Source organism: Pezoporus wallicus, unplaced genomic scaffold (genome assembly GCF_028554395.1).
Source record: "Pezoporus wallicus isolate ANWC-B61680 ecotype Strahan unplaced genomic scaffold, APGP_CSIRO_Pwel_v1 contig_8673, whole genome shotgun sequence".
NCBI lineage: Eukaryota > Metazoa > Chordata > Aves > Psittaciformes > Psittacidae > Pezoporus > Pezoporus wallicus.
Window position 1 is genome coordinate 911005 of NW_026637196.1, and position 23099 is coordinate 934103.

Genomic DNA, 23099 nt, shown 5'->3' on the forward strand with positions numbered 1-23099 from the left:
TGTCCCAGCTCTGCATCCCTCTTGGGCTTCCCTGTTTATCATTAAGACAAACCTACTTGGGGTGACACATGCATTTGCTACTTCTCCCACTCACCCATCTTCCAGCTGGGGGTTTTGGGCATCTTCAAGAGCTGCAAATAGAGTTCCCACCGTGGTCATCCAGGTCCTTTGGTGACATCAAGTTTCTCTGTCCTCCCATCCCTGTCTTTAACTATACCCCTTGGTTTCCATGGCTGTCTTTTTGTTTGTTGGTTTAATAGAGGAAAGCCCCATTTATCCTCAGTGTGCCACTAAGGCATGCTCTGATGTACCTGTCAGGGGCTGATCCCACCCCACCTCCTGGCATTCTGGCCAGTCCTACACAAGTGGTGGGTTCGGCATGGCTAAAGCTTTTGGACAACAACTGGATCTCCTTGTCAATTCTCTGCTTTCAGTCCTCAAACATCAATGACTTTCTTCTTTCAGATACACCCACAACCACCTGAGTCCCATAGCAAGGTCCTTGCTGTTACCATGAAAATACTTAAAGATCCTGCATTGCTGTAGACCCTGAAAAAGGTCTGGCTTAATCCTCCATCCAGCCATCCTTTTCCTGGGACAATGGGCGCCTTCACCTAGAGATATGTAGCAACCCCTAAGTAATGCTCTTAAGCAGAGGGGAAGGATACCAGTGCCATCATGCCATCTGCAGTTGGTTTATTCCTCTCTGAGATAAAGTTTTCTCCAGGTGACTGCTCTGCAGCAGTGGCCTGTTCTCCAGAATCTCATCTAGTCAGCTCTCCTGATCCATGTTTAGCAGAGGTGCTTTGTCTGTTAATTAGGGAGTTGGTTAATTTGTTGGGTTCAGCTTGCTTTTTATCATTAAATTTATTAATTAATTGCAGAAGGTCTTGGTTGCCAGTCCTTCTAGGCCAGTGTGGAGGCTTTCCCTTCTTGCATCTTTTGCTCTGGTTCAGTTGCTAAGGGGATATGTTTCCCATTCTTAGCCTCTGGGCTGTACTGAGGTATGGAAAGAATGCAGGTAACAGCTTCAGATGCAGGTTTTTAAAATCTTCTTTAGCTTTGCAGGTTGGGAGTGTCCTTTTTTTTTTACAGGAAATAGGAGTAATTTAATCAAATTATCACTCCAAGGAAGGAAATAAACAGGAGGGGTTGGAGCGGGAAAGCACTGCAAAACTCCAGGCCTACTCTGTATCACAGTGTTAGCACCGACAGGAGTTAGCATGATATTTCTTGTTTTAAAAGGCAGAACTCTTGGTGGCTGTAATAACAGGAACTACAAACACTATTACGTTGACCTCCTTAATTGTAAATAATATGTTCTGCATCTTTTCTGTGTCTGGCTTTTCCTTCTTACCTATTCATTATCTGTAGGTAAGTGAAGGATTAGCATGCAATTGCACCTTTGCCCCAGCCCTTCTGATTATCACAAAGGTGCATGGAGAACTGGGCAACTCAGTGAGGTGAATCAGCCCATAGGAACCTAAGGAAAGCAGCAGTGGGGCTTTTTAACCACTCACGAGGCATGTGTGTACTCAGACAGTCGTTCTGACAGTCCTGTCAGGTAAGTGCTGCTGAGGAAACAAGCTAATGGGGATGGTTGACAGCATCATTTTACGTTGTTCTGGAGCACAAAGAATAATCAGACAAAAGATTATTGCAAACAATCTGAGTTATTCATTTGTGAGGCTATAGTTTGCACCATGTGTCTGCCCAGAAGGTACAGGAGAACATGGGTGGTAGAGCAGGACTCCCTTCTGAGAAACCCTGTGCCAAACCCCTGTTCAAATGTAAAGCTCTGCTCTGTGTGTGCAATATCCCACCACCTTACAAGGGTGATAATGCTGCAGAGGAAGCCATCAGGGCCTCATTTCCAGCAAGGCAGGTTTCCTCATGCCTTGATCGTAGTGTGCTGGCCAACAGGTAGCAGTGGGTGAAAGCTGTGTCTTTCATGCCACTGAACTTCTGTGCCTTTGAGCTCCTCCTGAAGACCTATCCATTGCAGGGTTCCCACTGAAGCCTAGCACACCTGCAGCATCCAAAAAGCACTTCCAAGTGCAAAGTAAGGAAATGGATATTTTGGAAACTCATTGTCAAGTCATTGGGAAAGAAAAGATGGCAGGGAAAGGAAAAAAGAAAGGAAATCGGGAACAAAAAGGCAGTGGTGACAAACACTGAGAATGGAAATAAAGGTATATCTCTCCTCCAGTTTCTTCAAAGCATTCTTGATAGGCTGGTCCATTAAAATGAACAGCAACTAAACTGGAAAATGTGATGGCATTAAATCCTACTTCTGAGATTCTGACTGCTCAGGGCTTGCAGATGCCTGAAACGCATACTGCAAGTGCTTTCTAGATTCTCTCTTCTCTGCTCTTAAATACCGATGGTCCCCCAGTCTCCAGAAGTATGACTTTTCCTGCCAGCTACTTATTGCACCCTTCCCTCTCTCAGCCAATAATCTGTAAATTACTTGTAAATATATGAAATGTTTGCTCCACTCCTATTTCCTTTCTTCCACCAAGATAATGGAGGGTGCTTGGGGGCTGATAACTATCAGGTAAGGAGCTGCAAGTTACTACATATATTAATATGCACTTTTAAATCTTGAGCAATTGATAGTTGTTTCTTTTATTTAGCGTAGGGTGTCCCTGCCCACGGCAGGATGTTGGAACTAGATGATCTTAAGGTCCTTTCCAACCCTAACAATTCTATGATTCTATGATTTTGCAATTTCTGCTACTCAGATGGCTGACATCCAAAACTGTTCCAACCAAGCTTGAAAGCAACCTGTGCTCCAAATTCCTCGAGTTGGATCTGTAAACATATGCAGTAATATATCTTTGAGATTTAATAAATTATATGATATCCTAGAATTTGTTGCAGATTAAATGTTTATGTCTCATGTGCAGAAGATTATTCAGAAAATCCTTTGTAGACCCTTAATACATAACTTTTCACTCTTAAGCTGTGGTCCAGGATCTTTGCTCACGTGGGAGCTGATGGCCTATAACCCGCAGCTGGTTTGGGGCACAGAAGAGAGCACTGCAATGGTCACACTGCCCTCATACTGGTTTCTGGATCATGAGGAGATGATAAACTTGCATGTAATCTGGAAATGTGGAGAGTGAACAGTGATTCAGAAAACTTTGGCAACTGCTCTTCTAGTTTACTGCACTCCTGGGAAACCTCCTCCGAGTACAGAGAACATCCCATAGCACAGGGCCTTTTCTCACTGTGCAGGTAACCACTGGGAACTGCACATTTGCAACATACACAGAATCTCATAGAGATAAAATGGAGCATGAATTTCAATTTTAATAGGCTATACAGAGACTGTTATAGCGAGTGCTGAAACTTATCCAATGCCTTAGTAACTGTAACATGGCAGAAACGTAGACAAACATCTAACTGTGAGTGCAGTGGTATAAAAAGTTACAGTGATGCCAGTCAAGTAATACTTTCCATTTTCAGAGCCATATACCAGTTATGTGCTAAATGCATACCCAGAGAGGTGGTAGATGCGCTATTCTGGAGATACTCAAGGCAAGGCTGGATGTGGTTCTGAGCAACCTGGTATAGTTGAAGATATCCCTGCTCATTGCAGGGTGGTTAGACTAGGTCCAGCTAGGACCTCTGAAGGTCCCTTCCAACCCCAATTATTCTATAACTTGATGATTCTATGAAATGCTGGTGTATATATGCAATGGATATAAAGTGCTGTACTTTTCTCAGTTCCTAACATGAATATATTCTAGTAGTTTAAAACTCTCTAGTTAAAGACTTGCTTTAAAATTAATTTCCCAGAAGATTCCTTCTTACCTGTGACAGGAGTAAAGCAACAGACAACAGAAGCACTCCTGCCGCCCATGAGTTTCCTCTCCTGCTCCACATCTTCTTCCTTCAGTAACTGTACAATTGATGGTCTAAGACACTTCCTGCTGGAAGAGGATGTATCTGAGTCATAACGTCCATTCGGCTCTGCTCTCCAATGTGTTTTTTTTGTACAGAAGTAGCATCTATACGTCCTAAAGGTGGTCACAGCCAGTCCTAGTTGTGTTTCCAGCTCGCCAGAATAAACCCAGGCTCGTTTTGCCTGGCCTGTTTGAATGCTAGGCAAGTGTACGCTGTTGTAAGGTGTTTAGGGGGACACTGGCTATCAGCAGATTCATTCTTATCAGATATTGTGATAAAAGAAATCACAAATGTATTTGAACACATTTAATAGCATTTCTTGTTATTATAGGATGGGACAAACTTTAAGTTCGTCATGGAGCTCCATTCCTCCACAGCGTGTCTCTACAGTCAGAAGTAACGGAGGTAACTTTGTCAGATGATTGATGCTTTTACAAACTGGGTTGCAGTGTGAATACGAAATGTAAAGATTAAAGAGACGATGAGATTTAGCAAGCACTGAATGATGAGAGTAGTGTGCTCTTTGCTGCCAGGACAACTACGGTTAGATCTTTGAAGCAGATATTTTGCTTCATCTATACTTATATTACTGAAACAGGAAATGTAAAGAAATAAAATCATTCCACTTGGAGCATCTGATTTTTATTCTACAGTGACCATCTGGATTTGTACATACAGATTTTAAATTAGGCAACATTAGTTCAGATTTTAATGACAGCCTCAGAGCTTTCTTAATGGAGTTCCGTGTGGAGTCACTCAGGTGGCATCGGAATACCCTGATTTAACTAAAGGCCGCACAGATCATCCCAGATGGTGAAGTATGCATATAATGAAGAATTAACTCTGCAGATGTGAAAATCTGTACATAGAACCCATCTGCGGTTCTCCATGGGTTTCTTTGAGGACAGGGAATCTCAGCTTTCTTAAGATTTGTCACTTTTAGAGGGGTTTCTAAGTGATTATCACCATTTATGCCAATGGTTCTCTGAACTAATCAGCCCTGGGAAAACTGGCCTACTCCAACAACAAGTATGCTGCTATTTTTAGTGTCCCATGGCAGGTCTTGCAAGGTCAATCAGGTCTTCTTTTCTAATGAGGCTAAAAAAAAAAAAAGTTGAATGATTGTTCTCTAAATAAAGCTGCAAGAGGAGTTCTCCAGGATGCAGCTCTGTGTGTCCATGACCTAAGGCCAAAAGATGCTCTTGTACTTGAAGAGTGTGCAAAACTACTTTTCATGCTGGAAATGCAGATGCTATGACACAGCCTACTGTTACTAGGTCTGCTAGTTTGTTATTCATTTGTTTTTATGTGTTTGAAGATGGTAATTTCCTCTGGGTATGCCTGGAGATGTTCATGTGCTCTTTGGTTCAGGCTCTTTGGTTGAACAAAATCTCTGTAAAATAAAATGAACAAAACTAAACTATTGGATACTATATTGCATTCATCTTGACATGAATTTCCTGCAGTTGCCTTGTAAAGTTCAATTGCCTTGCTTTGGAAAATGCTGAAAGCGTAATTCTTATCTTCTTTGCACAGACATTCTATATTTCTTTGCTTTTTTGTTGAATTTAAGCCCACTCCTTGCCCTTTCTTCCCTGGGAAGAAGAAATGGGAGCAGTCCAGAAGGAGCTGGGAGCTGCAGGTCCATGTAGTAACCTGTCAGGTGGTGGAGGTAGCCCTTTCTGAGGGGGTTACTGTGCGGCCCAGGGCAGTGCCTCTTTGCAAGTAGTGAGTTTGAGTCCCCTCACCTATGTGGAGGCTTTGATCAAAGTGGACATGTATGTGCCAGCATGCAGGTAGCTATTTACACACAGAGGCTTTTTCCAGCTACGTAGGAGCTGCTGTTACTCTCTGCTCAGGCCATTCCCCACACTGCAGGATGGCATATCCAGCCAGAGGAAGGTACTGCATCGCTTTCAGATACTGTGCTTGTGCTGTAAGATCCTTCCCTGGAGCAGTCATTCTTGGTGCTCCATCGTCTTCAGCAATGGGAGGGGAGTCCTTTACTTATAGAGATGAGATGGGTGGAGCCTCAGCTCATTTTATAAAATAACTTGTCATTGACTCCTACACGAGTCAATCCTGCCTCAACCATGTCTCAGGAACTGCTTCCCGTGGAGGTGCCGGAATCACTGTACTACATGGATCCAGGGAAGGCCAGGATGTTATATAATGCAAAAGGTCTACAGGTAAGAAAATGGCTTTGAAAGTTTACTTAAGGTCCACTGCATTTGGTGGAAAACAAAATCCCGCTTTGTGAGAGTGTTTCTATACAAGCTACTGTACAAACCTACTGTCTGATGGGACTGAGCAGCAATATTTCTGCCTGAAGGAGTTTAAAGTGACATGTTCTCTTTGTTGCTATCAGTGGCAAAAGTCCTCCTGACTCCACCAGAGCCAAAGTTCTTAGCTTCACAGGCAAAATAAGAGAAGTTAGCATAGCAAGGAGACAGAAAAAGAAGAGAAAGTGATAAAGATCAACAGGGAAGAAAATAATGTTTAAGGGACTGAATTGTCAGCCTGAATCCACACGTACAGTTAAAAAAAAAAGAGATGTTTCTTTCCATAATTAAATGTTACTTTTATTAAAAATTTAATGTTTTTGTGTCAATAGCAAAATGACATGTATTAATGTGACAACCCTATTTTTGTTATTGAAAAAGGGGTAAGGACAGGGTAGAGAATAGGGACAGAAAACTTAGTTTTATTTACATATTCCCATTTTTGTTCTGAATTTTACATTTGGCTTTGTGTTCCCTGTGTTATTTCCAGATTTACATGTAATTTTAACTGCAGTATGTTATATGTTGTTCTGTGTGCTTTTTCACTGGACAAAGGCGCATTGCTTTAGGAAGTACTCTAGAAACAGAACACTTTCAACATGTCTTTTAGGAACCGTTCTTTAATGGTGTTTTCCTATGAAGTGTTTCAAAAGGGGGCACCCTACATTGTAGAAGTATTTTGGAACTTCAGTTTCCTGAAAAAATTGAAAAGTTAGATTTAAAATTTTGCAATTGCAATGTGTTTCATGCTCTGGGTTCAAACGCGGATAAGAGATTCTGGGACTTTTTCTATTGAGATTTAATACTCCTGAGAGCAGGAGCAAGTTGCCAAAAGATCCCATTCAAAACAAAAAGCAAACTTTTATTCACAGAATAAATGCAGGGGCACCTTTTGGTTATCTCACAGCTGACATGGCTCTTCCTTCACTGCATCATTGAAAGGGTACCCGTGATATGGATTGTGAACCTGCATGTGCCAAACCACGCAGTGGTTTGTTCATCATGCCGAGCACAGTAACAGAGCTGGGTGTAACCATCAGCTGTTCTATTTAGGGTTTCAGCATAATTTACTGCAAGTAGGAATTAATTATCTACCCTGATAATGATGCTGTTGTTGTTTTAATGTTAGCATTTATTATTTCTTTCTTTCTTCAGTATGAAGACTCAGACATCAATTCTTTGAGAGATGGTGGACAGCAAGAAGGAGGTGAAGGAAGTACTGCACAGGACAATGGAGATTTCAAGGTATTACGAACAAGAGAATTTTGAACTTGATGTAGTTTAACCCTAGTCAGAAACCAAGCACCATGCAGCTGCTCACTTTCTCCCCCCAGTGAGGTAGTAAAGTAAAAGTTCAAAAACTCATGAGTTGAGACAAAGACAGTTTAATAGGTAAAGCAAAAGCCACCCATGCAAGCAAATGGTCATCTGGGGTCAGCTGTCCAGGCTATCGCCTCCCAGCTCCCATGCACCCCCAGCCTACTTGCTGCAGGGTGGTGTGAGAGGCAGAAAAGGCCTTGACTCTGTGTGGTCACTGCTCAACAGTAAAACATCCCTGTGTTAACAACACTGTTTTCAGCACAAATCAAAAACATTGCCCCATCCTACCTACTATGAAGAAAATTAACTCTATCCCAGCCAAAACCAGCACACATTCAAAGAGGGAGTGATGGTTTTGCTTTGCTCAAGAGAGGAGAAGGCTCAGGTAGATAAGTAATGATGGCAGCAGTTAAAGTGCTACACCCTTAAGTTTATTTTTAGGATCATTTTATTCCACCTTTATGAATTTCAGAATTGTTTGCTGTATTTCTCTGTTACCTTTTATTGGGAGCATGCAGAATACCGACTGGTTTAATCCCTTGCTTACTTGTAAGAGAAATTCCTTGGTGAGCTTTCTGTTCCACAGTATTTTTTGTGACTGAAAGGCCGAAAGTAATAGCAATGCTTGTCCTGCTGTAATGGCTTTGGCAGTACAACATCTATTCTAACAATTTAGGGTGTGCGTGTGTCCTGGATTACTGAACCCTGATTTTTCACCACTTTCGTGTTCCATCAGAAAGTACACCTGTAATGATGTATTTTGTGAACAGAGTGATGCTCGAATATTCTAAAGCTATTTCTTGTGTTTGAAGATCAGTCATGGGCTTATTTTTGTTAGAAATTACTGATTTTGGTAGGGGTTGTCAGTTGGCTGTTTTGCTATCTGTGCAGTAAGTACAGGCATTGCTTCCTACCTGTCAGGATTAGAGAAGTTTAAATGTGACTCATATAACAGTGTTGTCCCAGGAAGTATCTGCTGCTGATGCAGATAATTCTATGAATATTTCCATTATCTGCATTATCTACACAGACATATTGAACAAAATGAAAAGGAGCTTTGTCTGCAAGTTCAAGTAATACTGTAAACAGGGAGACAGGTGAGCTTTGCGATAACCTAGTTACCAGGTATTCCTGGTACAATTTAGGCACTGAGTAATTGAAAGAAATTTTCATTCACATTTACAGTATTTTTACTTTTTCACATACACTCTTTGAAGTTTATCTTTTGTGTTTGCACAGTATTAGAATTTTTATATTGAAAAAATATCATTGGCATTATAAGATTATGTTGTATTTTCTCAGGATATATTCTATCAGGCTTTGGTCTTTGTGACATTTCCTCTTGCAAATATTTAGCTTAACATGTCTGGTATCTCCAGCCTGTGGTGGTACAAAAATTCTGGACCGTGTATAGGATGAAAGATTTTGTGAAAATTTTGGTAAAAACAGGCCAAAACCCAGTGAACTGATCAGTCTTTGGTATCCTGTCTGCTCCTTACAAGGGGTAAGGAACACCAAATCATGACGAGAGAAAGCAAAAAGATTCAAACCCCTGAGTTGTTCTTGCATCTGGTTGCATAGGCACTGTTCTAATTTCTGTGATCAGAACAGCATTCTAGACCATGCACTTGCGTGATTATGACTTGATTACTGCAGCATATCATGTGTTTATGTGAAGGATGCATAGATGCTTTCATCTTCTGCTCAGTTTTTCTCAAGCGTAAATATTTCACCACTGAAACTACCAGAAGCCTTAAATATGGGGTTCTTTGTCTGCTAAGACGGATCATCTCTTAGAAAGATACCACAGTATACCCCAGGTACTACCTGTGCCTTTACACCAACATGCTGATTTTTATCTGCATTAAGAAATCTGTGTTATTCAGGACTTGGCTGGTATTTTTCCCCATGTTAAAGTATTAGGCAGAGCCAGCTCTGGTATTTCAGACCTCAGTGCTTATATTAAAATATTTAAGGACTGCAGCAAGTCTCATACAATAATTACTGTGAGGGAAGGGGAGGGGAAAAATGGATGCATAGTTCTGAATTCAGCATTAGCCATTTCTTAACAAGCATAAGATGCCTCATACCTCAGGTCAAGTGGTTTCTCATTTCCCTGCCTGGCAAGGGCTCCTTGTTCTTGCAGGGCTTGTGCAGCTAGGAAAACAGCAGCCCTTTAACAGAAGAGGCGCAGGCAAGTTAAATTCTCACCCTTGTGTAAAGCAGGAGTCCTGGGTTCTGCTGGGTTTTGGGAGCTGGAAGCAGCTCCTGAGATCATGGGAAGAGTGGGGTGCTGCCACACTGCATGGAGAGATTAGGAAGAGGTTGCAGCTGCTGCCTCTGGCACAGGTTGGACTCCATCATGTGGACCAAAAGCAGAGACAAGCAGGAGGGCTGGGTCCCCACTGGTGCCATTTATGGGGTCCCTGTATCTCATAAGGGCCCGATGCAGGAGCAGCTCCAGCCCAGGCTGCAACAGCAGCAACTGGAAAGGCAGGAGAAAACCACTCCTGAGCTACATCCAGCATCATGGTGTTTGCAGGAGCATGGCACCAGAAGCAGCTCTGCTCACTGCAGAAGCTGTTCTGAGCCCAGGTCTTCCCCTGTCACCCTGTGAGTGGTGGTACGGGGATGCCCAAAAAGCAGACTGCTGAAATAACACACTCCAGCCTCCCACTTCAAAATGAAACTTGCTGTCCTCTGTTCAAAAGACACTGCTTCCCATAAGCTCAAAACTTTGAAACATGGTTTGTCTTATCCATATTTGGCATCAAAATGTAAAACTGAGGTAGACCTTTAGATTTCCTCGAGAATCAGTAGCTGGACATAGGGATTTTTCAGAGGATGATGCATGTCCTGCGGTAATGTCTAGCTTAGGATGAGACTCCAGAAATGCCTAGCAGCTGTCAGATGAAAACACCTGTTTTACAGCTATCTGAAATTAGGTATGATGGATCTCAACCCTCAGATGGTTAATGATCAGCTTCTTTCTCTCATATCTGTTCTGTTGTTTTAGGACAAACCAGTATAAAAGGGCTCTGTCTTCTCATGCATAGACTATCCAATTCCCCTAGCTGCAGTTCTGCATATGGAAATTATTTTGAACATGAAATTGGATGTTTTGTGTTTTCAAATGGACTTACTTTTCAAAATCAGAAAAATTCCAGTTGTTAAACGTCTGGAAACATTAAAAGATGGAGTACAGTGTTAACAGTACTAAAAAGGCCATGCAATTAGCCTGAGTTATCAGTCAAATAATGCACCTCTGCAAAAGCCGGGATCCTTGTGTACTGAGAGTATCTATGTTGTGTTGATTAATGCTCGAAATTCTGCTTTTTGTAAACATGTTTCAAGCACAGTGTCATGTACAGCCTTATTCCTCAAAAGTGTTCAGAGTGCCATAATGGACACATGTATGACAAGGTAATGATCTGAAGGACACAACACTTGTGGCCTTTGCACATAGCTGTCAGGCTCCTGTGGACACAGTTATATTTTCCCTGCTGAAACCAGGGTTACTGTGGCCATATGCTTGAAAGGAATGTTTCCATCCAGCTGTGGAGTTTTGAATTTACTGATACTCAACCAAGACTTCTGCTAATTCTGGTGAAAAAGCGGTCTGATTAGAAGTTATGTTACTAATAAAACCTGTGAAACACATGGCTTGTGAAAAGCAGCCCATGGCAGCAGTGGTCCTCAGCACCCACCATGCCCCGTGTAGCTCCTCAGCCCTTGATGGAGGTGCCAGAGCCCCAAGGGCCTGGAGAAGAGAGAGGAAGAAAGCAATTAGAGTGGCTGCTTTTCCAGTGTGGAAAAGCATCTGTCAAGAATGAGGAAGAGCTTCAGGAACATGGGTAAATGCCGCAGCCAACTGTGCTCAGCCCAAGCAGTGTGCCACAGTGGGGTTCACTGGCCCATCCCACAGCAGTGGGAGATAGGCTTTACTAGGCTGGGACAGGACTTGGCTGAGTGGTGTTCACAGCCTGAAGCATCTCAATTACAGTGTAGGAAAACCACGGATGCATTCTGTGAGGAATCCTGACTCTCAGACAGCTCAAGAAGGGCACGTCTTCAGACACCACTAGTTCTGGATACACTGTCAGCAGCAAAGCATTTTAGTTTGATTTGGTCCCTGGCTACCATCTAGTTAAATTGGCACCTGGAGATGAAGGAAGGAGTGCCCTGGTAATATCCTGTGAGTGATTTCATCACAGCAGAATGCTTCTCCAGGCCAGGAATGCTGGGAGACCTTAGTCAAGGCAGAGAAGCTGTCTTTGCCAGGAAAGGCTGCTGTGCCAGTAGATGACATAGAAATGGATAGAGGCATTATTGTTGGGTGACTGCAGAAAAAATGTGCAGGTGGAGAGGAAGCTCTTTTCGTGGTTTTCAGAGATACCACAAATATTTTCAGGTTGGTCTGCAGAAATGGCCTTTTTCAACAGCTGAAAAAGCAAATTGATTGTCCTCAAGGTGTTTTTAAACCTCTACTGGTCTTTGCAGGATGGCTTGTGGGATAGCATGCAGTGTGGTTGCCCTGAAATAGGTGATAGTACCAGCACACTGTGGCACAACATTTTCTCTGCTTCCAAATCAAACTTTTTCATGCCGCATGACAAAGGCCACCTCCTCACAAGACCACATGGAAGGCATTCTGCATTTCAGGTAGAGAAGCAACAGCCAAGCATGTGCTTGGATGACAACTGGGTTTTGGTAATGATACGGTTTTCATCACATACACTGAAGATGAATTTCAGGATCTCTGAATTACTTTTCTATTAGTTTATGATTTCTTTGAATAAATAGCAATCTAAAAAGAGCAGCAATTGGGACCTGGAATGTATTGGCTGCCCTTGGAGATTCAAGTGTAAATTCTCTCTGAATCAGTGCTGTTGGATGACTGCTCTCTGTTTTGGGAAGGCAGCTACAACATTCTGCTACCTGATTGAAAATCTATGGTAAAACAAAGAGCTTTCACTGAAAAACAAAGTATGCATTGACCCAGCACTCGTTTGACTGTACTGTTGTGGAATTACGAAACTGGATTGGTCTTCAGTAGACATGGTGGAGTAGTGAATGTCCGTACCATTGATATCACAGTCTGGGAAGATGATGCTAGCAGTAGCTCATAGTGGAAGAGTCTGTTAGATAAAGAAGCCTAGAGACTGAAGAGAGGTATTGAGAGAAAGGCAAGTAAAAAAAGGTTATGAAGAATATCCATCTTCTGGTCTCATGGGTTTTTGTCTCATTAAGGAGAACTGTCATTCTGGAGCTCCATAGCCACTTGTTATGTGACAGGATGTATTATACAGCTAAACTAGTGAAGTAATTTACAGCAGTGCTTCTCAATGTAGATGCATTCCATGCATACCTACATCTGAATACAAGTGTGACTTTAAAAAGAGTTGGGATAGACCTATGGAGGCACAAATCTGCCAGGAATGCAGCCAGCCTGCATCACCAGAGTGCTCACAACAGAGAAATTTCTTGTTTTGAATTCTTACTCATCCAGCGGGGAGAAAGTTGGAATCATTCACGTGACAGAGGAGTCCTTTACTTCCACAAACACAGGAACTTGGTGCCAAGTATCATACCATGTTATTCTTTTTTATGGAATTGGTGCAAACATGGAAGAAGAGAATATGACGTTTGCTCTGTGTTTTATGGAGCTCTTTGGAAAATCTCAGTAAAGCTTCATCTCCCTGGGAGTACAGAGACACTAGCAGAATACACCCTTTTCATGCTCTGGCATCACAGTGTGCTATGTTGCATGCAGCTGTCCTACACGCATGTGTGCAGGAAGCACGCATCAATACAATTTGGGAAACACCGAGCTGAAGGCAAGCTGACAGATTGACAATCAGTGAAACAGTCACAGAGTGACTACATCAGACTTGATTTTATCAGAAGCAAAGCTACGATGTGATGGTGCTGAACGGTTGTAGTATGTCCTTGTTAGCCCCAGGGCACAATACTGCTTGGGGTCTTCCACCACTCAAGGATATGATGGGAATCCCTCCATATATGGAATATCATGACATAACAGCAGCCCTTTTTCTGTTAAAGACATCATAGTAGTTTTTAAGTAATCACAGCAGCAGAACTTCTATCCTTTGTTTTATGCATGAATAGCTGCCAGTTTCTTTGTATAACTAGACCCTAGTACATCACGTTACGGTTGTCACAGTTGCTATTTAAATACATTTCTTTTGTTTAATATGTTACTGGAGATAACTAAAATAGCAAATCCTCCTGGGAGCAGTAGAACTAGCAAGGCCTGATCATGGGGTGATTTCTGCTTTCTCTGTTGTCTTTTCTACTCCCACCAGCAGGTACCAGGGCTGCCAGGACGGGTAATGCCTGGATGCTGCCTCTTTCTCAGGTAACTGGCTGGTGGCATCTGCCTCTCCCCCATTGCAAGCACTGGTCCTGATATCTGTAGCTTCTGTGAAGCTACTGATATATTTTTTATTGTGACACTTCAGTAAGGCTTTTCATGAAACCTGCATCTCTGAGAATTGATTTCCCTATGCCAGTTGGAAAAATTTGGCTAACATATTAGAAAGTCATTACATGGCAACCAGGAGACAGGGGATCAGATGCCAGAAACTGTGTAATAATCATTAAAAAATCCCAACCTGCTCTATTTCCTTAATGTCTCCTATTTAAGAACCTCAAACTGCTTTGCAAATACAGAATCCTTCGTTCTAACTCAAGCAATGCCATTTGCCTGAGGAAGCTTAGCTGGAGCTGATCCAGGAGCTGGCAGTGCCTTGCACAATCTCTAGAGATAAATGGCGGCAAGGATTGCCCCATGTTTATGGAGATCCTATTGAACAATGAGTTTCTGCCTTCTAGGGCATATGCTGAGGTGCCCAAGCTCATTCCTAACATGTGAATGTGGTGATCCACCTTTGTTAATTACCTGACAAGAAGGGTTAATTAACTGGGTGGAGAACTTCATTAATATGGCTATACTGTTTCTGAAATGTGAACCAGTGTCCTTGTGCGGGGTAGCTCTGAGGGCATACCCTCCATCAGTTGCTGTTTGTAAATTTTGCAGCTTCTCTTAGGCTTTTTCTCCTTTAAGAATACTTGAAATAAAAGGTGGGTGGATTGCTGAGGATTAATTTCATGAAGAAATACTAAATCAAGGAAGAAACCAAGGGATTCTGGATGCACGCACAGGAGGGGTGAAAGCACTAACCCTGTTTAAGATCTCAGCAAAAACATTTTAACATAACACTATGTCCTAGCAGAGAGAAGAGAGGATTTTAAATGTACATTGAAAAAGTAATTTGTTGTGACAAAGGAGGCCTAATTGGCTTCCCATCTGAAAGTAAGATCTTTTTGCTCTGTTATCTTAAAATAATTGGCAACATTGCACATATTGTTTTGAGCGATGTTCCTCCAGCTTCTTTTTATCTGCCTTAACATCTATTTTGTCTACTTGTTTATAGACGTTCTAGGAAGTCTCTGAAGTACTATAGAAATAGAAGGATGCTCCTAAATGAGAGGAAATCAGTTGATAAAAATAGCAGTTGTCAAAAAACAATGATTTGGAGGGCTCTGCTCTAACCATTTATGCAGGTGGAAATGTTTCTAGGAGTGTGAGGAAATGACCATGTGTCACAGCCACAGGAAATGCTGATTTGTTTATTGGCTTTGGCAGAGCAGTCTTTTGCAGTTAGGTCTGAGCTGGAGACAGCTTTATGGAACGTGCCAGCAGGAAATCACCTTCCTTAGAAGAAGGAAATCACCTTATCCTCTAATAAAAACCAAGAAGAGGTCCTCATAGTCATGAAATCGGGGGAGACTTGTTTCACAGAAGTTTATGGCTGAGGTATTCAATGGGACCAAAAGAAGTTAAGCACTTTCAATCTTAAGGGGGTTTTGGAGGAGGTTATTGAACTTCATTTTTCCCCAAAGGCAATCCATACCTAATTCTTTACCCCTTAAACCCTCTGGAAACAGTTCTCAGCCATTGGTTTATCTCATCATTGTGATTTACAAGAGCTCAGATTATTGCTACTGTTTTTCCTGTGCAACTGTAAAGAGAAAACCAGAGAGATCTATGGTTTTGAAGCAGAAGGCAAAACCACCTCTCAGAGAGCAGTACTTCAGGTTTATCCCATGAGAGTCAGTGACAACAGGTATTCTCCATAGCGCTCTTCTCAATGTGATGGGACCTCATGGTTGGTTGCTGAGGTGATTGACTGTAACTTTTAGTAAGACTGCTGGTATTTTGACAACTCCATCATGGAGTTCACCAGTGCATTTACTTTATCCAAGGGACTTACTGTAGCTATACTGTAGAGTAGAGCTGAACTCCGCAATTCCAGAGCAAAGGGTTTTGCAAGGGTCTCACAGGCAGCGTCAGCTGACAAGGATTTATCCCTTTCTTTTCTCCTATGATGAGCAATCTCAGAGTGGCACTGCAAATAGAGAGTGAAATTTGTGAAATGTTAAAACAAAACTTCCTTGATTGCAGAAGCTTATGTTGCAGGTTTTCATTGCAGAAATACTGTGAGATGGCTGACACAATTTTTACCAACTGTATTATTGGTTTGTAGCACTCTGTTAATTTGCACATTTGATACTTTTACCCACTGAAGGTTTATCCATACTCTGTTTTGTACCATTCTCCAGATAGAATCCTCTCCCTGCTACCTGCTGACCGTAAGGATCATACGGATGAGAAATGTCCAGCGAGTGGACACCTGTAAGTATCTCCATTCTTAGTGGTATCTCAGGGTACAGACAACAAGTTTCCCTCTATAATTGTATAGCAAACTTTTCCAGGTGTTTCTGAATTTATCCAGTGTTTATGTAAACTAACTGATACAAACCAGGTCAGTCCTTGCTGCTTGCTGGGAGGAGCAAACTTTCATCTCCCCCCAAAATTTTATCCTGACATGGTTGAAATGGACAAGAAAAAATTTCTAAAATCATTGTAATTGGTAATGTCATTCTTAACTACCCTGAAAATACTGTCAAAAATGTGCTGACTGAGAGCTGGATGTCTTGTCCCTTCTAATGGTCATGCAGCAGCCTTGCAGTTGTGCAGGAATGTGAGTCACACAGCAGGGAAGTGGTGGGAAGTGAGTGAGCAGGAAAGGAAAATGCCACTGTTTTGTTAAAGGACATGGACTTTCCACATGTGCAAAAAGCTGACACATGTCACACAAGATAGACAAGTTAACTGTTTAGTTTGAATCAATATAGCTATGTGACCATCTGTGAAAAGATGCGGAAAGTAGCTCTAGGATGAATGTGGAATGGAAATGGTGTAACCCTGCTGACTCTCCTGATTCTCTGTCACTGTGAGTGGCAGCAATAGTCAGTATGGTCTCTTGCACAGGAACAGCCAGGGAATATGTTCTGAAAGAGGACAGTTCTGGATTTACCATGCAGTACCATTCCCATCTTACCCTGTGGTTGTCTCACATTTTCCTGGAAGGTGTATCAGAAGACTTTGCAGCGTCACAGCTCTGAGTGGAGGATATACTGACCATATCTTGGGTCCTATCATTGTGTTGCACTCTCTGCATCCACACTTCCCTCCCGGACCATGGCTGTGGCATGCATGTGATGATGCAATCACACAGAAAGGTTTCATCAAGGACTCATCACAGATCTCTGTGTCAGGCAGCAAGGCAAAATCACAAATAACTAGGTTGTAGAAAGAGATTGTGCAAGCAGAACTGAGGCAATATTTTGCATTAAATACACAGCTGACTAGTTTTCCTACATCTATTCATATAATTAAGGATTGGTTGATATGTTTTGTATCTCAAAGTACAGTCGAGATACAAGATTGATGAATCACATCAGTACAATAGAGTACTTTGCCAGCCAAACAGCCAACACTCATTGATCTCCAATGATAAACCTGAAGTCATGCAGTCTCCACAATTTCGTACAGTTACATTTGAAACATTTTAAAATGAGTATCATTAGTTCTAAGATCACCAAACATGTTTGAATACCTATTTTTGCAGTTTCAAAATACTTCAGAGTGTTCTTATCTGCATAGAATTTCCCAGACTAAGAAAAAAAGAAACAAAACCAAAAACCCCCAAGCCAAAAAGATCCCCACAACAGACAATAAACAAAACAAACGTCACACAAAATCAAATGGATGCTTGTACAGTTCTCTGAGGGGGAGATATTCATTAGATCCTCTGCAAAAGTCTCTGACACTTGAGGAAAGAGTAACAAAATAAGCTGTAGAAAGGCACAAACTATGATGACAGATCTGGAACAGAGACCTCAGCCAGTTTGCATAGAACATGCTTTCCAGCCCTTTCACCAGCTTTGTTCCCCTCCTCTGGATGAATCCAAGGACCTTCACATCCTTCTTAAACTGTGGAGTTTTGATGCTGCTTATTGTTGATATGTACCCACGAGAATGTTAAAGACCCAGGTATGTCTTCCAAACCTTAATGCAAAGTGGGCATGGGTGTCAAGAGAGCGGGAGGCAAAGGGCTGTAGTATAGATAAAGCAGCCCAAATGCCTGAAGTGAAGAGACATCCCTGGGAATCATGATTCTCAGAGTCCTGTCATGCCCTCTATTTGGGAGAAATGGATGGTACTGGGGCAATTTCTGTTGTTGCCACCTGTCAGCTTGAAGACAGAACAGCTCTTTTCCTTCCCTTTGGGGAAAGGAAATCAAAGGAGAGAGGAAAGAAAAGAGGAAAGTGAAAAGAAAATGGAGAAAGAAAGGAAAGGAGAAAGGAAAAGGAAAGGTAAGGGAAAAGGAAAAGAAAAAGGAAAAGGGTGAAATATCCCCTCAACTAACACAGCAAGAAAGTTTGGGGAAGGAAGATAAGAAATAAAAAGATAAGAGTGGTGAGTAGGTAGAAGTGAATTAAAACAGAAGATACGTTTCCAGACAAGGACAGTTAAATGTGGGATAATGGGGCCTGCTGAATATTTTCCAGACAAACTTTTTCCATTAGAGGAATATGGGATTTTGACTCTGCAGGAATGTGTTGATTTCTCCACATTTAGTTTTAGGATAAATTTGACAGAATTAAAAATGTTTTTCTGTTCTGTATTGTAATGTTGAAAGTTATAAACCCAATAATTAGGGTGTCAGTTGATGTATTTCAGTGCCCTGTGCAATTTCTCAAGCAGTTTTTCATTCTGACTTGGACAGAAAAGCAGCAAGCATTTTTTGAGCAAATACAGTTTCAACATCATAAAATACAGCCTCCACCCAGTTTGAGACAGAGCCAGTGGCTGTAGGGTGACACCTGGCAAAGCCAGGTGGAGAAGGAGAGAAAAGGAGAAGACAAAAACAAGCTCCTGTTACAGGCAGGCGAGTTTTTGCCTTTCCCCACAAGTCAATGTGCAAGCTCTTCTTCCCCCGACCTAACTGCAGAGTCCTTACCTGCTGCTGAAGGGCCCTTTGCATTTACTGCTGCCATCACTTGTCTCTCTTAAAAGTCTCATAACATCATTCTCAAAGTTAGTTACCTTTAGCACTGTGTGACAGTGGATCATTTTATTGTTAAGAACTAAGAGAGAGTTTGAAGTTGATGAAGCATATTGCATAACCTGCATGAAGAAATACTGCATTCCCCTGGCACACAGTACATCCCATTTTCAGCCGTAGCCAGTTGAGATACACTTTAATTTCAGTGCCTTTGAGAAATGGGATGGAATATCCTTCACTAACCTTTTCCTGGCGGACTTACAGAGAAAGACTTGGTCCCTCTCTTTCTGGAGGTGGCAATCAGTTAAGATACAATATCTGATTCAAAGAGGTCCTTCTGGAGGAAGCCTCTCCTGTCTCCTACAACAGGGGTAGTTCTGCAGCTGCTGTCACAAACCCCCACTTTCACAATCCTCATTAAGAAAATCACTGAAAGCAAGAAGATGAAGGGAAGAGCTAGGCACCTTTTGCAGGTGTTCTCAGAAGGTGGAGGAGGCTCTCAGGTTCTTATCATACCACTGAGGGTTAATACGTGTGTGTGCATGCACACATGAGCGCAGGAAAGTATGTTTCTTGGGGAAACTGCAGAAATGGCTCATTAGAAGAGGAAATTCTTATCCTCTTCTTTTACATGCAACATCACAGTTGTCTGTAACACATGCAAGGAAGAACAGAACCACCTCGTTTTCTAAGTCATCTTGTGGTCTTTTTCCTTCTTAGAAGGCTATCTTGAAAAAAGGTACACCACCTCAGGCATTTCTGTCTTTAAATAACTATACTTGCTGTTGGTATCATGCAGTAACCTTCCCAGTGTCACGCAGCACCACTGATTTTACCACATAAACAACTGTTCGGCTTCTTTCCCTACCCAGTAACCCAGGCTGATTGCTACGTATCGCTGTGGCTGCCAACTGCGACATGTGAAAAGTCTCGTACTAAAACTGTGAGAAACTCCAACAATCCAGTGTGGAACGAAACCTTCTACTTCAGGATCCAGAGTCAGGTCAAGGTAAGGAGCTGAAGTTGTCTGCTTGAAGCAGCCTGAAGATTTTGTGTATGGTGGGTCCTATCTATGACCTGAACTGTGCCCAGGAGCTGTTTCAGAGATGGCCCGTGATAAGGGACTGTTCAAACTGTTTAACAGTAGAGACAACTGGGTTCCCATGCCTGTTCAATTGAGCTCTTTAGAAGGGCCAGAAACTGAGCTCAGTATTGGAGTTTTAGGGTAGCTAGAGACTCATATAAGTCAGTGTAAGATGGATACAGAATTTGGGAGTTAACTAAGCTATCATGAAGTATAGCCAATGTACTACTCACATTGCAGCAATTAAAATGAACTAGGGAAGAATGAATATTCAATTTACAATATGTTTGTCCAAAGGGGGATGATTCTTAATTTCTCCACTTTTCTTATCAAGCACATCCCCAATACCACTTCTTCCCTAGACTTACTGATACCCAGAATGTAAGCACTATAAAAAGCACTTCTCTCTCTTTTCCCAGAACGTGCTGGAGCTGACAGTGTATGATGAGGATTTTGTTACTCCAGATGACCATCTCCTCTGTGCCCTCTTTGATACTGCTAAACTTCCAATAGAAAGAACAGTGCTCCTGTATTTTAAGGCCAGCCCACAGGTGAGAGCAAAAAATAAAGCAACTAAGAAGCTAGTGGAGAGTTATACAACATATTCAAAATCTTGGGGTTAGCTTTCTGAATCTGCCATGGATGACTTATCCCAGTAATGAATTTCTGTTCAAAATATAAACACAAAAAATGTGGTAAAAATCTGGATTTGACAGCCTAAGTGCCTCCTCCTAGTTTTTTTATAAATTATTATAATAAAGCATGTGACTGAAACAGTGCAGGAGGTAGGGGAGGGATCTGACTGTGAGCTACCTCTGTGCAACACCAAGGCTGCATAGCTGCTGCAGGGTGAATAATCTGTAAATATTTTTTCCATGTGAATTACATTCCACGTGATTACATCTACTTTCATTTCATTATATCTACTTTCATCCCAGAGGCAAAGCTGTATGTATCCCAGGGCTGTCCTCTGCATTGACACCTCAGCTAGGACTGAGCCTGCTGACTTGTCTATGGGAATTAGTGCGGTTTTGGAGCTCTGGATGACTGATTTACTCTGTTTCTCAGTTTCCTATCTATAAAATAAGAAGAAGAGTTTTGACTCCCTTTGAGATCTGCCTATGAGATCAGTGAAATATCTTCCATGTACCTTCTTGATACCATAGGTCGATTGTTTTTGATACCCAAACTAGGTCACTCACTAGCTCATATATATCAGCCCTGGCTTACAGGTTGCAAAACTGTAACTGAGTCACTAAATAATGTCAATCTCTGTTTATTATGTTACAGTTATGGCTGGAAAGTACCTTTAGCTTCCAAACTAATAGCAATGACAGCTAAAACAAGATACTGTCAGGAATAGTTGGGAGAAGAAGGTAGGATTCAGAAGACAAAGCAAGTTCCAGCAAGTTCAGCAGCACCTTCACACTAAGAGATAAAAGTACAGGTTGTTTTGATGATATCTTAGAGAAATGAATTGCTGAGGAAGGAATCATTAAACTATTTGGTTTGAGATGTTGTTTCAGACCTTCCAGTCTGAAATATTTATCACAGCCTGAGCGCTGCAATTACTTCAGTATTGTGTATCAGGGTTAAGAGAAGGGAGAAAGCATCATGTAGCTACTTCATCTAATTTCTTGGTTTTGCTTTCAGGCTACGGAGGAGCTAGAGGTTGAATTCAAATTGGAGGCTGCGTAAGTGACACACACATTATATTTAAAAATGCAAAAAAATCATTAAGTGTTAAACCAAAGAAACAGCATTAGAAGTCACGCTTTGTGGGGTTTCTGTAAAAAAAGTGTCAGGCTTCTCTTACATCACTACTGCATTCAAAGACACCCAGCTGATCTCTCCAGTCAGCTTGTTCTGCAGTTTAGTTGTTTCTGAAGGTGCACCTCCCAGCATTGTCTCTTCTATCCACAATGTCAAGTTTGTCAACTTGTGGACATTTCAGAAGACTTCCTGCGTGTGAGTGCATGCATGTCTATCAATTTTTCCATGCCTCTTTCAGCTTACGCACTGGACAGACTCCTGATGTTGAGCCATCTTGGTTAGGTTTGCAGTGTATCTGTGACTCTTCAATTTTCCCTTACAGCACTGTTTTGGTTCTAGTAATTCTGTTTTCTTTATGCCCAACACACTGACAATGTGCAGAACTTTTTGTCCAGCATTGTCATCCTGCCATCCACATGAATTAGTATTTTTGTCTCTGCTGCCATATGGTAACCAAAGCATGGCAGAAATAAAGTGACCAGCCCAAGGTCAGCCCTAATTCTAGCCAAGAGCCAAGACCAGAATTCAGGTCACTCCACATCACCTCCTGGCTTCACCTGAAAGATCTGGAAAGCTTTCCTTTTTCCCCTGTGATTGGTACCCACTGTCCTGTGCCGCCTTAATTGTATTTGCATACCAACATATAAATAGAACTGGGCTTCCCAACATGGTCATGCTGGCCTATGGCACGTTACAGCTAAATTACAGGTACTTACATGTTCTAGTAAGGTGAAGAACTTGACTGCCTAACCACAGATTCCAGTTTAGATGATCATGAGATTGTGCTGCAGAAAGTAGCTATGATGCACATAGCTCAGCTTTGTAACAGAGGGAAGTCCCGTCAGAGCAGTGTTCAGTTCAAGCAAGCATGGAAAGGAGCTTGTTGCATACTTGCTGGGGTCTCTCTGGCTGTCATTCTTCTAATAGGGGACAAAGGGAAACACCCTGGGCAAGGACGCGTGGGCATTTGTTTCATCTAAAAAACCCCATGTTTTTCATTTTGTTTCCCAGTTCTGGTCCTCATGAAACCATTGCTACCAATGGAGTGCTGGTGGTATGTGTCTTTTTCCCAAGAAATTCTCTCTAAGCATCCCCTTAATATAAAGGGGGAAGGAAGGTGGGGGTTACAGAAGCCAGTAGATCAGTTCTTTATCTTTTGTCCCTCTTTCGTCCCTCTTTCCTCTGTATATGCTTTGAAAATGGGATGTTTTATTGCCCTATTTGTTGATGACATCCCGTTATTTCCCATTTGTCCAAATTGTGTATCATTGTAGCTGGAGGATGCTCTAC

At 41.9% G+C, this 23099-nt stretch overlaps 1 protein-coding gene across 1 annotated transcript in view; it reads left to right on the forward strand.

The window, feature by feature from the left end:
- The first annotated feature begins 6005 nt into the window (after window positions 1–6005).
- LOC130596364 (cytosolic phospholipase A2 epsilon-like) overlaps window positions 6006–23099 on the forward strand; it is a 33037-nt gene continuing 15943 nt past the window's right edge. Inside the window, exons 1-8 of the mRNA XM_057403882.1 lie at window positions 6006–6101; window positions 7350–7439; window positions 15486–15664; window positions 16127–16233; window positions 19825–19961; window positions 20456–20587; window positions 21690–21730; window positions 22821–22863. Coding sequence (XP_057259865.1) covers window positions 6006–6101; window positions 7350–7439; window positions 15486–15664; window positions 16127–16233; window positions 19825–19961; window positions 20456–20587; window positions 21690–21730; window positions 22821–22863 — 825 coding nt within the window. The remainder of the gene's footprint in view (window positions 6102–7349; window positions 7440–15485; window positions 15665–16126; window positions 16234–19824; window positions 19962–20455; window positions 20588–21689; window positions 21731–22820; window positions 22864–23099) is intronic.